Source organism: Mizuhopecten yessoensis, unplaced genomic scaffold (assembly GCF_002113885.1).
Source record: "Mizuhopecten yessoensis strain PY_sf001 unplaced genomic scaffold, ASM211388v2 scaffold5065, whole genome shotgun sequence".
NCBI lineage: Eukaryota > Metazoa > Mollusca > Bivalvia > Pectinida > Pectinidae > Mizuhopecten > Mizuhopecten yessoensis.
In genome coordinates, this window is record NW_018405862.1 from 65,282 (window position 1) to 82,796 (window position 17,515).

Here is a 17,515-nt window from a genome sequence, read left to right on the forward strand (position 1 = left end):
TTTTAGAGACTGATCGGATAAACAACATGGCCGACAGGCAGCCATCTTGGATTTTGATAGTGAAAGTTTGTTATCGCTATTTCTCGGGAAGTATGGGAGGGATCTGTCTCAAATTTTAAATGTAGGTTCCTCTTGATCCTTCGTTGTGTATGTTATATTTTGAGACTGATCATAAAAACAAAATGGATTAAAAGAAGAACTAAACAGATCTTTCTCATATTGCACATTAAGTACTGTACTAGTAAATATGTGAAATGACAAACTCACTTTGAAGGTTGGCTTTCATACACATCAGTATTAAGTTTAGATCAAAAGTTACCTCAAAGTGCATTTACTGTTAGCATGACTCGATCAAACAGATAAGAGGAAAGAAGAGAAAAGATCGAACTGACAAAGAACTAATGAAGATGGTTCAAAGGTGGGTGCCAAGATCCCTCTGGGATCTCTTGTTTTTAATCTTTTCACTTTATGAAGCAATGTTGTTCAGAACTTAACACAGAGTCAACTGACCTTATGTCCAGGTTACGGGGTGCAAAGGGTCAAGGTCAAGTTTTGTATTTTTCACTGATGAACATTTTGTTGTGATATTAAGAAGCAAAGTTGGTCGGAATTAAAGAATAAGTCAACTGACCAAAGATCAGGGTCACTGGGTTAATGGTCAAGGTCATTTGGGTCCATAGGTCAAAAACAAAGTGGATCTCTGACTTTGACCCTGGCTCTTGATGGAGGAGGTATATAAGGTGAAATAAAACAATTCAAAGCTAACAAATGAGTATTGCACCGGTATTTACATTTCTGTTAGCCCAGCAAATATGGAGGTGGAAGGAAACAAGACTTGCATCATAGTACATGTAAAATGTATATTTTGCTTCCTTGCGATTCTTTTTGAAGTCCAAATATCAAACGTCAAGCTCAGATATATGGGCAGATTGCTTCTTGATGATTATGGGGGATATATTGCCACAAGACGGGGCCCTTACTGACCAGTCAGTGTTCTAGTTTCCTCCTAATTATAGCACCAATACATGTGAAAAAACATCCCAGGCATGAATTACGACTCTCCCACATCACATTCCACACCAAAACTCCATTTACGATCCCATCACTCTGTCTATCCTAACATTCCATTGCTGTACACATTCTCACACCAATGCATGTTCCCGTATCCCTGGTTTACATTCCACGTACCAGTAACCTGTAGCATACCTCGGTTCTAAAAGGCATTCGGGAGATTTCTAGAGGTTCCCACAGAGTTATACAGATTTTCCGCATCTGTTACCCTCGAAAACAAGGATGACATAGTGCTTGTATCCAGGATATTTGGTACCTCGCTATATCTGTCAACACTGTTACCAGTGAACCAACCTACATGGCCCATGACTTCTGCCTTTGAAGCCGATCCAGTCAAGCTTAGTGATACCGCGCACCCCCTACTAAGGCTGTGAGGAGTCTCCCCCTTGTCCAAACCCAGCACACCCAGATAGTGCTTCAGTCTTTCATACGCTACCGAATATGATAGGGGCTCATGTAATACCGCCCTCCTAGAACCGTCCACTGGTCGGAACAGGTAACCCCCTGAAAGGTCTACCCCCCATATACCCTGACTGTGCCACATACACCTCCAGGGCCTTTACCCACTGAAAGGTCTACCCCCATATACCCTGACTGTGCCACATACACCTCCAGGGCCTTTACCGGACAAATATGAGCTTCCTCCCTCCTGACGATCCCAAACGTGTTAGACTTTCCCTATGTAAGAGTCTTACCCACCCTATGCCTTAACAGAAAACCTTTGTTGTCCCTTAGCCTTTTAACCTCCTGTGCAACCACTTGACCTAAATCGCCTGCGCGATCCCCTGCAAATAATTGCAAGAGAAAAAACAAATCGGGGTAGCAGAGATTAAGTCTGCCCTACCATACATTCGTAAAAACGTCACAAGTTATATTTCTAGAGCTTTCTTCTGCTTCTCGTACTTTGTGTCTTTTACCAGGCCCTCCAAATACTTCAGCCTTTCCTCAATTTGTAACATCTCTCCCCAAATTGCTTCCTCAATCTTGAATATAATCAAAAGTTTACCCTAAAAGCGTTGAGAGGCCACCTCAGACCCTTCTTGTCCTCTACATAGCCCTTCTTAGTGGTGACCAACAATACCCCCTTTTCCCCAGTATCCCCCAACTGTAGGGCTCCTACTGCATGAGCTTTGAGAACCGGCCACCAAACTGGTTTTGGGTTCAAAACCGGTAGCACTATGGTACACTCTCCTACCGCCTGGTTTCTCAGACAAGCCAATAAGGGCATAATCATTTGTAGTGGGGGAAATACTTAGGGGATGTCATTGTATTGGAGTCAAGGGCCATCATATCCTTCGAGTGTGGCCCAAACTTTCCCTGAACCTTTTTCCAGGACTCCCTCGTCAAAGTACTGTCTGCTAAAGATAGTGAGCGTGATGGATCGTCCGCAGGGTTATCCCCTGAGGGGATGTACGTCAGCCTGAGGTCAATATTGTTTTCAGATGTCAACTCGTACAGCTCTTTGACAACTCCATTGACCTAAGAGTTTTGACCAAGACATCAGCCTCCTTCACATAAATTGGCCTACTGTCCCCATTTTCCCAGAAGTCTCCCTTACTAAGCTTTCCCACAACTGTATATGCACTGCTCTTAAACCCAAAGGGTAAAGTGGTGTAGACCAGGTACCCCCCCCAACAAACTGGCCGCCGAAAAAAAGTCTGGCTAGACTCCTTAAGCAAAACATGGTCGTAACCTGACTTATCGTCAATCTGAGTCATGAAGTTGTCAGCCCCTATGATACGAGGGAGCTCTCTCAAGGTGTCCAACTTAAAGGATAGGTCCTTGATCCACAAGTTAAGGAACTTTTTAGATGAGGAGGATTACAATTCCCTACCTTCCCCCAGACCCTAAGAGAGCTATCTCTAATTCTACCAATCAAAGTGTCAAGTATGAAATCCTGAAACTCTTCACACCTACTAGAATTTGGAAAGCACATCAGGGGTGGGAGGTCAGAGTCGTATGCGCGCGCTCTGAAATTACCCTGAAATTAACCTATGTTTTTTAACTGTTGTAGACATGTCATTGTTGTGTGATTGTTGTAGGCATCTCATTGTTGTTTGACTGTTGTAGGCATGTCATTGTTGTTTGACTGTTGTCGGCATGTCATTGTTGTGTGACTGTTGTAGGCATGGCATTGTTGTTTGACTGTTGTAGGCATGCCATTGTTGTTTGACTGTTGTAGGCATGCCATTGTTGTTTGACTGTTGTAGGCATGCCATTGTTGTTTGACTGTTGTAGGCATGCCATTGTTGTTTGACTGTTGTAGGCATGCCATTGTTGTTTGACTGTTGTAGGCATGCCATTGTTGTTTGACTGTTGTAGGCATGTGATTTGTTGTTTGACTGTTGTAGGCATGTTGTTTGACTGTTGTAGGAATGTCATTTGTTGCTCGACTGTTGTAGGCATGTTATTGTTGTTTGACTGTTGTAGGCATGTAATTGTTGTTTGACTGTTGTAGGCATGTAATTGTTGTTTGACTTTTGTAGGCATGTCATTGTTATTTGACTGTTGTAGGCATGTTGTTTGACTGTTGTAGGCATGTCATTGGTGTTTGACTGTTGTAGGCATGTCATTTTTGTTTGACTGTTGTAGGCATGTCATTGGTGTTTGACTGTTGTAGGCATGTCATTTTTGTTTGACTGTTGTAGGCATGTGATTTGTTGTTTGACTGTTGTAGGCATGTTGTTTGACTGTTGTAGGCATGTCATTGGTGTTTGACTGTTGTAGGCATGTCATTGGTGTTTGACTGTTGTAGGCATGTCATTTGTTGCTCGACTGTTGTAGGCAGGTCATTGTTGTTTGACTGTTGTAGGCATGCCATTGTTGTTTGACTGTTGTAGGCATGTCTTTTTGTTTGACTGTGGTAGGCATGTCATTGTTGTTTGACTGTTGTAGGCATGTTGTTTGACTGTTGTAGGCATGTCATTTGTTGCTCGACTGTTGTAGGCATGTCATTGTTGTTTGACTGTTGTAGGCATGTCATTTTTTGCTCGACTGTTGTAGGCATGTAATTGTTGTTTGACTGTTGTAGGCGTGTTGTTTGACTGTTGTAGGCATGACATTGTTATTTGACTGTTGAAGGCATGCCATTTTTGTTTGACTGGTGTAGGCATGTCATTGTTATTTGGCTGTTGTAGGCGTGTCATTGTTGCTTGACTGTTGTAGGCACGTCATTGTTATTTGACTGTTGAAGTCATGCCATTGTTGTTTGACTGTTGTAGGCGTGTTGTTTGACTGTTGTAGGCATCTCGTTGTTATTTGACTGTTGTAGGCATGTTGTTTGACTGCTGTAGGCATGTCATTTGTTGTTTGACTGTTGTAGGCATGTCATTGTTGTTTGACTGTTGTAGGCATCTCATTGTTATTTGACTGTTGTAGGCATTACATTTGTTGTTTGACTGTTGTAGGCATGTCATTTGTTGTTTGACTGTTGCAGGCATGTCATTGTTATTTGACTGTTGAAGGCATGCCATTGTTGTTTGACTGTTGTAGGCATGTCATTTTTTATTTGACTGTTGTAGGCATGTCAGTGTTATTTGTCTGTTATAGGCATGGCATTGTTGCTTGACTGTTGTAGGTATGTCATTGTTGCTTGACTGTTGTATGCATGTCATTGTTGCTTGACTGTTGTAGGCATGTCATTGTTGTTTGACTGTTGTAGGCATGTCATTTGTTGTTTGACTGTTGTAGGCATGTCATTTATTATTTGACTGTTGTAGGCATGTCAGTGTTATTTGACTGTTATAGGCATGGCATTGTTGCTTGACTGTTGTAGGCATGTCATTGTTGCTTGACTGTTGTATGCATGTCATTGTTGCTTGACTGTTGTAGGCATGTCATTGTGTTGTTGGCATGTCATTGTTATTTGACTGTTGTAGGCGTGTCATTGTTGCTGGACTGTTGTAGGCATGTCATTGTTATTTGACTGTTGTAGGCATGTCATTGTTATTTGACTGTTTTAGGCATGTCATTGTTGCTTGACTGTTGTAGGCATGTCATTGTTGCTTGACTGTTGTAGGCATATCATTTTTGCTTGACTGTTGTATGCATGTCATTGTTGTTTGACTGTTGTAGGCATGTCATTGTTGCTCGACTGTTGTATGCATGTCATTGTTGTTTGACTGTTGTAGGCATGTCATTGTTATTTGACTGTTGTAGGCATGTCATCGTTATTTGACTGTTGTAGGCATGTCATTGTTATTTGACTGTTGTAGGCATGTCATTGTTGTTTGACTGTTGTAGGCATGTCATTTGTTGTTTGACTGTTGTAGACATGTCATTGTTGTTTGACTGTTGTAGGTACATGATGATGACACTATGGAAGTGCTTTATGTAGAGAAAAATGTGGTTGGTCGGAAGATAAGTACCAAGGCCATCGGTTCTGATGAGAGGGAAGACATCACCCTGCTGTACAAGTACCCTGAGGGTAAGATCAACAAGGTTACTCTTTGTAAATTTTAAGATAAGTTGCCTGTTTACAAGCATGGAAACTGAACAAGGAAATAAGTATGCCTATACATTTCTTCAACCCAGGGAGGGATAGAGGAATTCTCACCTGTCTACTTGTCTGTCTGTAGAAAGTAATTCTTTGGACATGACACAACCTAAACTACAGAACAAATTTTAATACACTACAAATTGAAAATAAAACTCTGGGTGAGCTATTGAAGACCCACGGTTTCTGGTCATGAAATGGTAAATATTGGCAGGCGCTTCAATCTGAAACACCTAATAAATGTATCAGGATTTAACCATTTACATATTTTTTGTGCCAATTTAGGGTCTGCCGAAGAACGAAAAGTCATGCAATTTGTCAGTCGATTTGGAACAAGACGAAAGCATAACATTTACAACCTTGAAACAACACAGGAAGTAGAACTTGATGCTGACCTTCCAAATGAAACCATGATTGGGGATGACATTGAGATTAAGGTCAATGTCATTAATAAGATGAACGAGGAACGTAAAGTTGATGTACGTCTGACAGTTCTGAATGCGTTCTACACAGGCATTTCCGGCCGGAAGGTGAAAACTGAAAAACTGGAGTGCATCATTCCAGGCTACAGTGGTGAGATTGTTTTTTTTCTTTTCAAACATTTAAATTTGTAATGGATGATATCAAAATGCACTTAAATTTAATGGGAAAATTTTCTTAGAAGTTCGACTGTTGATTTGGACTAGCTGTTTGATTGAAACAGTTTGAAGGTCTAAGTTATGTGACATATGTGGTTTGATATGCAAACACTGTCTTTGCGGATGTGGTGGCTACTGTGTATAATCACCTATTAACCTTTAATTTCTTACTAGAGCAATGTGTTGCACATGTATTGCACATTTGAAATTGATATAGGCAGTGTCAGTGGAAAGAAGTGTAGAATGAGAGTTATGTGCCATGATTGAAGTTAGCACGGGTAAACCCCTCTCACTGACCAATCTCACAAAATACGATACAGTCTGTCGGGTCATTTTTCCTAGGGAGACAAGATTTTCCATAGTCTATTGGGTCATTATTCCTTCAGACACAATATTTTCCCTAATCTGTTGGGTCATTTTTCCTAGGGAGACAAGATTTTCCCAAATCTATTGGGTCATTATTCCTACAGACACAAGATTTTCTCTAGTCTATTGGGTCATTATTCCTAGGGAGACAAGATTTTCCCCAGTCTATTGGGTCGTTATTCCTTCAGACACAAGATTTTCCCCAGTCTATTGGGTCGTTATTCCTAGGAAGAGAAGATTTCCCCTAGTCTATTGGGTCATTATTCCTAGGGAGACAAGATTTTCCCTAGTCTATTGGGTAATTATTCCTACTGACACAAGATTTTCTCTAGTCTGTTTGGTCATTATTCCTAGGGAGACTAATAGAATATTCCACTACCTTGAGGGTGTGATAGAGAAATCTCTAACCCGAGGGGTGATGTTTTTTGGTTGTCTAACCCGAGGCTCTGCCGAGGGTTAGACAACCAAAAAAATCACCCTGAGGGTTGGAGATTTCTTTGTCACACCCTCAAGGTAGGGGATGATTGTTTTTCTCCCATCCTATTATTTCAGTCACAACTCCACCGAAAGTAGGGTAAACAAAAACACAATTGGGGCATGAATTTCGTCATTCACTTTTGATGACGTCACAATTGAACACGTGCTAATCAACATGAGGCTATCTCCCCCTAGGGGTGACAAGCTGATCTTACCCAGCTAAAACAGGAGACACACCTGTAAAGGGTGGGAGACAAGATTTTCCCTAGTCTTTTGGGTCATTATTCCTACAGATACAAGATTTTCTCTAGTCTATTGGGTGATTATTCCTACAGACACAAGATTTTCCTCAGTCTGTTGGGTTGTTATTCCTACAGACACAAGATTTTCCCCAGTCTATTGGGTCATTATTCCTAGGGAGACTAGATCTTCTGTCCTATTTCTAAGGACAAAAGTATTTTTTAGACAAAGTGTGCTTTTTAAATGTGTTGTTTAGTGATGAGAGAAGTGTGTATGTGTTTCATCAGAAAAATCCTTCTACTGTGGTGTGTGAGGCAGGAGGCAGATGGGGGGGGGGGGGNNATATGAGAACGAGAATGGGGATATACATGCGTGTTTAGGAATTATACATCTAGATCAGCAGGGGTAGCTACTTTTTTGAGAAATACATTTGAATAATATGTAATACATGGTAGTAGAGTGGTCTCTCCTTCCAGCTTCATCTGTGTCATGCCTCAGTACATTTACTAAGTATTATAAAGTATCTTTGTATATAACATGAATGAGAAAACTTCAAAATATATGAATAAATAGATGAAATGTATGAATGAATGTAAACATGGAATAAATGTAAAAGGAAGGATGAAATGAAAAGAAATAAATGAATGAATAAGCAAACAATTGAATGAATAATTAAACGACTGAATGAAAGAATGAATGAATGAGAGCCTGCTTGCATGAGGACATTTTTTGTAAGGATATTGAATCCAGGGCCCCGACCCTGGCAGTATTCCAAAAATGCTGTGGGGCAATAAAAAAAAACAAAAAAAACCCTGTTTACTACATACAAAAAAAGGAAAAACAGATTTCCCTTGTCTATTTGCTCATTATTCCTAGGGAGACAAGATTTTCCCTAGTCTATTGGGTCTTTATTACTTAAAGGACAAAAGTATTTCCCTTGACTGTATCCTTATAGATGATCTGTTGGGAAAGGTTCATAGAAATATTTAAACAAAATAGGATCATAAAAAGCATAATTCTGTTTTGCCCTTTTTTAGCGGAAACTGTCACCATGAGCATACCAGCAGAGGAGTATGAGAAGAAGAGAAATCCAGAAGGAAGGTTTCAGATCTATGTTAATGCTAAGAATGTGTCCAACGGCCGCATGCATGTTCTCTCTGAGGTCTTCATGTTGAGTACACCAGACCTTACTGTTGATGTAAGTACAACATTATGGGGGTTGCATGGCAACTGTCGTCCGTTCATCCGTCAAATTTGTCCCGAACGGCTCAGTGGATTTTGACTAAATTTGGCCTGGAGCATCCTTGGCAAAGGGGACTAAATTCTGTACAAACCGAGGATATGCCCCCCCTCCCCTCCCCCCCCACACACTCCACCTTGGGGCAGGGCAGGGCCCAATAGGAGGAACATAGTAATAAATGTTTTAAATTCTTCTCCTTCTGTTTGATTTGAGGGATTGTAACCAAATTTAGTCTAGAGCATCCTTGGGCAAAGGGAACTTAATTTTAAATAGTCAGAGAGGCGGGGCCAAATAGGGGGAACTTGAGGTAAATCTTTAAAATGCTTCTCCTTTTGTTTGGTGGGAGATATTTTTAATGAATTTGGTCAAGAGCATCCTTGGGCAAAGGGACTCAATTTTGTATAAACGGAGAGTGTGGCCCCCCCCCCCCCCCCCCCTAAATAACGGAACATAAGGTTAATCTTTTAAATCCTTCCATTTCTGTCCCTTCCTGTATGGATGGGACACCCATTAATGTAAGGGTGTTGCTTAGAGGTACAGTATGATATTTAGTGAGAATATTTTTCTATGACTTCTTAAATATCCAGGTGCGCAATACAGGCCCTTTGGGCCACTTGTTGAAATTTCCTATGGTAAACACTATCATTGCTTCTGTTGCTATGGTTACAGATCCCATCAGCTACTCCATACATGACTGATACTGGTGGCAAGGTGGAATTCAAGAACACAACAAGCCTCACTCTGACACATGGCGTGTTTTCCTGCGATGCTGGAAATGGCCTCATACAAAAAGGTTTCACCATACCTGTCAAGTACGTTTACAGCTCTCCAAAACAATTCAAGATAGCTGCAATTACCTCTGATAGGTTCTGTTAGGAGACAAAAACAATTTTATGACTTAAGTACTTTTGGCAAACTTTGCTGATGCTTTGTTGGAGTAATACAAAGCAAATATAGTTTAATATCTAAAAACCGATTTAAATAATTTCAGGATATGAGATGGTCGCTATTGCCTGTGACTTGCCAAGATATGAAAACTTCAGTGGTCAAGCTAGTACTGTTAATATATCAGTTCCTGTTATTCTACTCCTATAATTAGGTTAAAAAATTCACTGATCTGCTATACACAATTCAGTTGTCCAGGGCCATGCTAAAAAAAATCACACTTATTTGCTAAATGTAATTCTATTTTGATAGACTGTGCTGAAGAGTTCTTGTCAGCCATATAAATAACTGGTCTTGTGGAATATGTTTAAGTGTGACCCACTTGTGGAACATGTTTAAGTGTGACCTGCTCGAGTCTTCATCTCTGTAAATCAGGGATCATGGAAGATTTTACCACTTAATTGTTATACACATTGCAAGCTTTGGAATATTACAAAATGTGTTACTGACCAACTACGAAAGTCCCTTATTTTGGCCAAGATCTATATGAATAATTATCCCCCGCAAAAACGCGTTTATGGGGGATATTAAACCGGGCTCCATCCGTCCGTCTGTCCATCCGTCTGTGCGTCTGTGCATGGGTTCTGAAACAATTCAAGATAACTACTCAAAACTGTGTACAGTTATCAAGCTAGTGCTCTAGTAGTGCCTTTTGCTATGGAGAAATTCTCCATTTAAATACTTTACCATGGAAACAAATAGGCCAAATTACAGATTGGTTTTTTCCAGACCACAGCTCTGAAACAGTTCAAGATAACTACTCAAAATTTTGTACAGTTATCAAGCTAGTACTCTAGCTAGTAGTGCTACCATGGAAACAGATAGGCCAAATTACAAATTTCAGTTGTATAGATCATCCAAAACCATTCAAGAAAACTACCTGAAACTTTGTATATACTATCAAGCTTGCATTCAGGTAGTGCCTTTTGCTATGGAGGATTTCTCATTTTTAGCTCACCAAGGGCCAAGTGAGCTTATGCTGTGGTGCGGCGTCTGTCGTCAATATTTTGCTCTAAACTACTCCTTCTCAATAACCAAAAGGTCTAGGGCAATGATATTTGGCCAGTAGCATGCTGGGATGAAGGGCTACCAATTTTGTTAAAATGAATGCCCTTGACCACTTTCAAGGTCACAGGGGTCAACTGTCGTAAAATGTTCAAACCACTTCTTCTCAATAACCAAAAGGCCCAGGGTACTGATATTAGGCCTGTAGCATGCTGGAATAAAGGGCAACCAAGTTTGTTCAAATGAATGACCTTGACCCACTTTCAAGGTCACAGGGGTCAAATGTCGAAAAATGTTCAAACGACTTCCTCCTAATAACCAAAAGGCCCAGGGTACTGATATTGGACCTGTAGCATGCTGGCATGAATAGCTACCAAATTTGTTCAAATGAATGACCTTGACCAATTTTCAAGGTCTTAGTGGTCAAATGTATTAAAATCTTCAAACAACTTCTTCTCAATAACCAAAAGGCCAAGGGTACTGATATTAGGCCTGTAGCATGCTGGAATAAAGGGCAACCAAGTTTGTTCAAATGAATGACCTTGACCCACTTTCAAGGTCACAGGGGTCAAATGTCGAAAAATGTTCAAACGACTTCCTCCTAATAACCAAAAGGCCCAGGGTACTGATATTGGACCTGTAGCATGCTGGCATGAATAGCTACCAAATTTGTTCAAATGAATGACCTTGACCAATTTTCAAGGTCTTAGTGGTCAAATGTATTAAAATCTTCAAACAACTTCTTCTCAATAACCAAAAGGCCAAGGGTACTGAGATTGGGCATGTAGCAATTGCTGGGATGAAGGACTACCAAGTTTGTTCAAATGAATGACCTTGATCCACTTTCAAGGTCACAGGGGTCAAATATCTTAAAATCTTCCAACAACTTCTTCTCAATAACAAAAAGTACCAGGGTACTGATATTGAGCCTGTAGCATCCTGGAATGAAGGACAACCAAGTTTGTTCAAATGAATGACATTGACCCTCTTTCAAGGTCACAGGGGTCAAATGTCGTAAAAATGTTAAAACGACTTCTTCCTAATAACCAAAAGGCCAATGGTACTGATAGTGGGCATGTAGCAATTGCTGGGATGAGAGGACTACCAAGTTTGTTCAAATGAATGACCTTGACCCACTTTGAAAGTCACATTTGGTCAAATATGTATAAACATTTAAATGACCTACTCTCAAAAAAAAAAAAGGATAGAGTGGTGTTATTTTGCAAGTTGCATCCTGAGATGAAGGGCTATAAAATTAATGTAATGACCTTGTTCGACTTTCAAGGTCACAGGGGTGAAATGTTTTGGCCTCTTTTAACAGGTTGTTTTGAAAGACTTATAGTCATAAATATTGATATTTTGCCTGTAGCTTTATTTCTTTTGAGGTTACAAGTGTAAGATTAATACCAGGTGAGCGATGCAGGCCCATTGGGCCTCTTGTTTAGTAAAATGTCAAAACCTTTCAAGATAACTACATGTACCTGAAACTTTGTCCACTTATCATACTATCTCTCTAGTTAGGCAAAATTACAAATTTCACGGTTTCCAGAGCATGGCAACAAAATTGTTCAAGAACTGCCTGAAACTTTGTACACTTTATAAAAGCTAGCACTCTCTTGGTGCATTTTGTTACTGCAGGAGTTCTCATTTTGGATATGTTTTTTCTTTTTCTGTTGCCATGGAATAAGGCAAAAATATGAAATTTGAGGTTTCTGTAGCATGATCTCAAAACTGTTAAAAATAACAAATTGAAATTTAATTAACTTGTACACTTGTCAATCTAGCACTCTATTGGAGCTGTTTGCATTCAAGATGTATGCAGGAAGTTTTGTACTTATGAAGCTAGTGCTCTTATCAAGCCTTTTTTGATGGGAAAGTCATCAGTGTTTTGTAAGAGATGATCTAAATCAAAATATCAGTAACAGTGGTGGAATGGAGTTAATACCAGTTATTGTAATGTTAACATATAATTATATGATTGTGTGTCTTTCTTTTAAACAGCGGGGTGTGGGGGATAATGTCATGCTTTGCGTTATCTTGTTGTCCTTGGGCCATTCTCTTAATTGTCAAATGACCTTAGGCCATGTTATTAGATGTCACATGACCTTGGGTTATGCCATAAAATGGCCCTTGCACCATGCTTTAGAAAGTAATATGGCCTTTGTTCATGCTATCAAAATTTCATATGGCTTAATTAATGGTATAAAACGATAGTTTTCTGATATATTTAATCACAGATTTTGTAGTTGAATGAATATCAGTGTCTTACTGAATATATTGATTGTATGTAGTATAAATGAAAAAAACAAACATTGAGATCCTGTCAACTGATATTTGTTTGTCCCCTAGGAGAGCCATCAGACCTGGAGAATCGGTGACAGAGGAATTTATGCTCCATCCGACTCGACGCTATCACCGCCGCCGCCGTCTCAATGTCACCTTCAGCTGTGACCAGATTGTCAACATAGAGGGCAGCACCTATACAAAGATCATTAATACTCCTCCAAAGGATGAGGATGAAACAGACAGCAGTGATGATGAGTAATAGAAGAATCTTCCTAAACCATGAAGACCAATAATAACAGTAACAACTTCCTTGCGACATCTCAAGACTCTGAAATATGCCGAAGGTTTTTTAGATGAAGAGAATTTCAATTTATTCTTTTATGAAGGATACTTTTAAAATGTGAAATGTGTTGTCACATATAAGTTTTGTAATATGTTATTTTCATCTTACCTTTAGTGATGTCATATATAGGTCACCTGAGACAATTCAGTCCCATGTGACCTATTGCTATCGCCTTTTATTCGTCATTGTGAATCTGTAAACAACTTACATTTTGAACATTTCTCAAAAACAGCAAATTTAAAGCAATTTCAAAAAGATGATTTGCAGGAAGCTTCAGTGGCAAAAGACATGCAAAAATTGTGTTTTATAGGGATATCATCCCCAGGAGCCTGAGGGTTGAGACTAAACATTTTAGCAATCTTCCTCAGACCAAGATATATAATATAGTGCTCTTCATGGTCAGAAACGATCGTGGTGTTTTGGTAAAAATGTGAATTTCGCTATCCTGTGTTAACCCTGATATTCACCTTTAGAGGGGTTACATTTTATTATAATTACATAGGAAAAAAGCACTTTTGCATATAACTGGTATACCGATTGGAAGAGACTTGTAAACGCCTAGTCTGTTTTCCTACAGCTAATGGTAAATATACTTTATAACTGGTATACCGATTGGAAGAGACTTGTAAACGCCTAGTCTGTTTTCCTACAGCTAATGGTAAATATTCTTTATAACTGGTATACCGATTGGAAGAGACTTGTAAACGCCTAGTCTGTTTTCCTACAGCTAATGGTAAATATTCTTTATAACTGGTATACCGATTGGAAGAGACTTGTAAACGCCTAGTCTGTTTTCCTACAGCTAACGGTAAATATTCTTTATAACTGGTATACCGATTGGAAGAGACTTGTAAACGCCTAGTCTGTTTTCCTACAGCTAACGGTAAATATTCTTTATAACTGGTATACCGATTGGAAGAGACTTGTAAACGCCTAGTCTGTTTTCCTACAGCTAACGGTAAATATTCTTTATAACTGGTATACCGATTGGAAGAGACTTGTAAACGCCTAGTCTGTTTTCCTACAGCTAACGGTAAATATTCTTTATAACTGGTATACCGATTGGAAGAGACTTGTAAACGCCTAGTCTGTTTTCCTACAGCTAACGGTAAATATTCTTTATAACTGGTATACCGATTGGAAGAGACTTGTAAACGCCTAGTCTGTTTTCCTACAGCTAACGGTAAATATTCTTTATAACTGGTATACCGATTGGAAGAGACTTGTAAACGCCTAGTCTGTTTTCCTACAGCTAACGGTAAATATTCTTTATAACTGGTATACCGATTGGAAGAGACTTGTAAACGCCTAGTCTGTTTTCCTACAGCTAACGGTAAATATTCTTTATAACTGGTATACCGATTGGAAGAGACTTGTAAACGCCTAGTCTGTTTTCCTACAGCTAACGGTAAATATTCTTTATAACTGGTATACCGATTGGAAGAGACTTGTAAACGCCTAGTCTGTTTTCCTACAGCTAATGGTAAATATTCTTTATAACTGGTATACCGATTGGAAGAGACTTGTAAACGCCTAGTCTGTTTTCCTACAGCTAACGGTAAATACATGTTGGTGACTCCCCAACATCATTTTATTTGTGAATTTACAGGTTAAAACCATACAGGCTTCATATTTACTATTTTTTTATGTCATATTACAACAACAAAGAACAATTGTATTAAAACTCTTGTTTAATGAAACATTGTTTATATTGACATCATAAATTTTAAAGATGAATTAAATGAGCTACTGTAGTAACATTTTTTCGTCATTACCTTGTTACAGTGTAATAGGGACACCATACTTTGGCAGCTACTGTAGTAACATTTCATCATTACCTTGTTACAGTGTAATAGGGACACCATACTTTGGCTGCTACTGTAGTAACATTTCATCATTACCTTGTTACAGTGTAATAGGGACACCATACTTTGGCAGCTAAACATTAACAAATTTTGAGAGTCTGGCACTCATCCTGGTCAGATGTTTACAATGGAAATCTGGTAAGTTGTGTGACTTTTCCAAAATAAATCACACAGAAAATGAAGAGGAACAACATTTAGGGAAGTCATCATTCATCGACATAACTTCCTGTAGAAGAGATTTTGGAATAGAATGCTTGTGTGATTGTTATACATTGTTTCTTTAACGGGGTAAATATTGTTAAGTCTGATGCATGGAATGTAACACATTTAATTGTTAAGAACCAAATGAATATTTGTCATGGTTAATTAACGGAATTTCTCAATTATAAGTTGTGTGGGATCAGTTGTTACTGTATCAAGAAATTAAAAATCCTTAATATCAAACTGTTTGTTTTGTTGTATATTTCCTAAATAAACCCTGGCTTTGGAGACCAAGCTACCAATCAATGTCATTATATCACATCGATATTCAGATTGTGTTGGCGGAGGTAACACGTTGATATTCAGATTTCCTCGAACCACAGTTAATGCTTCCAGTTTGTTGTACACAAATGTAGTACATTTCTCAATATTAGACTTGTTTTTAGCTCACCTGTGACCTTGACCTACTTTCAAGGTCACAGTGGTCAAATATGTCAAATGCTAAAACCGACCTCTTCTGAAGAACTAAAAGGTATAGAATCTTCATATTTGGCTGGTGGCTTCCTGGGATGGAGCCCAACAAAGTTTGAGACGAAAATAACCTTGACCTACTTTCAAGGTCACAGCGGTCAAATATGTCGAATGTTAAAACTGACTTCTTCTGAAGAACTGAAAGGTATAGAATCTTCATATTTGGCTGGTGGCATCGTGGGATAGAGCCCAACAAAGTTTGAGAATGAAAATTAGTTTGACTTACTATCAAGGTCACAGCAGTCAAATATGTCAAATGCTTCAAACGACTTCTGAAGAACTGAAAGTTATAGAACCTAAAAGGTTGGCTTGTAGCTTTCTGGGAAAGAGCCCAACAAAGTTTGAGAATGAAAATGACCTTGACCTACTTTTAAGGTCACAGTGTTCAAATATGTCAAACGGTTCAAACTACTTCTTCTGAAGAATTAAAATTCAACAAATTTATAATATTTGGCTGGTGATTTCCTGGGATAGAGCTCACCAAGGTTTACGAATGAAAATGACCTCAACCTACTTAAGAGGTCACAGAGGTCAACAACATTTTAAAGGATTTGTTCTCAAGAACTAGAAGGAATGGATTCATAAGATTTGGCTTTTAGCATTTTGGAATGGAGCTAACCAATTTGAGAAGGAAAATGATATTGACCTACTTACAAGGTCACAGGGAAAATACGTCAAGCAACTTGAAAGAAGAATCAAAAAGCATAGAATCATATAATAATATTTGGCTGGTAGTTTCAACTGATGGAGTCAACAAAGTTTGCAAGTGAAATATTTTTAGTGCAATATAATATTTAATGAGAATATTTTGCTATGACTGTTTAAATAATCAGGTGAGCGATACAGGCCCTCTTGGGCCTCTTGTTTAATGAGTTTTTAGCTCACCTGGCCCAAAGGGCCAAGTAAGCTTATGCCATGGTCCGTCGTCCGTCCGTCCGTCCGTCATCCGGCCTCAATATTTTACTTTAAACAGCTTGTTCTTCATAACCAAGAGGCCTAGGGTGATGATAGTTGGCCAGTAAAATGCCGAAATAAAGGGATACCAAGTTTGATCATATAAATGACCTTGACTTATATTCAAGGTCACAGGCGTCGAATATGTTTAAAACATTTAAAGAACTTCTCCTGAATAACCAAGAGCAAGAGGCATAGGGTGCTTAAATTTAGCCAGTAACATGCTTGGATTAAGGACTACCAAGTTTGTTCAAATAAATGACCTTGATTTATATTCAAGGTCACAGGGGTCAAATATGTTCAAAACATTTTAACAACTTCTTCTGAATAAACAAGAGGCCTAGGGCGATGATATTAAGCCAGTAACATGCTGGAATGAAGGGCTAAAAAGTTTGTTCAATTAAATTACTTTCACCTATGTTCAAGGTAACAGGGGTCAAATATTTTAAAAACTTTAAATAACTTCTGAATAAGCAAAATGCCAAAGGCTAACTAATATCACCGCTGCTATACAAACCAGAACTGTAAGCTAAAGGCTAAATAATACCCCCGCTACAATACAAACAAGAACTGTAAGCCAAAGGTATTAGTTAGCCTTTGACTTACATTTCTGGTTTGTATAGCAGCGGGAAGTATTAGTTAGCCTTTGGCCCACAGTTCTGGTTTGTATAGAAGCCGGAAGTATAAGTTAGCCTTTGGCTTACAGTTCTGGTTTGTTTAGCAGCGGGAAGTATTATTGGGAATTTGGCTTACAGTTTTGGTTTGTATAGCAGCGGGAAGTATTATTTAACCTTTGGCTTACAGTTCTGGTTTTTATAACAGCTGGGGAATCCGTAAGCCTTTGGCTTACAGTTCTGG

General features: G+C 38.9%; 1 protein-coding gene across 1 annotated transcript in view; it reads left to right on the plus strand.

Annotated features, from left to right (window-relative positions):
* LOC110450183 (protein-glutamine gamma-glutamyltransferase K-like) overlaps nt 1-15,415 on the plus strand; it is a 72,630-nt gene extending 57,215 nt beyond the window's left edge. Inside the window, exons 11-15 of the mRNA XM_021497490.1 lie at nt 5,371-5,497; nt 5,852-6,139; nt 8,325-8,485; nt 9,197-9,339; nt 12,827-15,415. Coding sequence (XP_021353165.1) covers nt 5,371-5,497; nt 5,852-6,139; nt 8,325-8,485; nt 9,197-9,339; nt 12,827-13,022 — 915 coding nt within the window. The 3' untranslated portion in view covers nt 13,023-15,415. The remainder of the gene's footprint in view (nt 1-5,370; nt 5,498-5,851; nt 6,140-8,324; nt 8,486-9,196; nt 9,340-12,826) is intronic.
* Nucleotides 15,416-17,515: the final 2,100 nt, after the last annotated feature.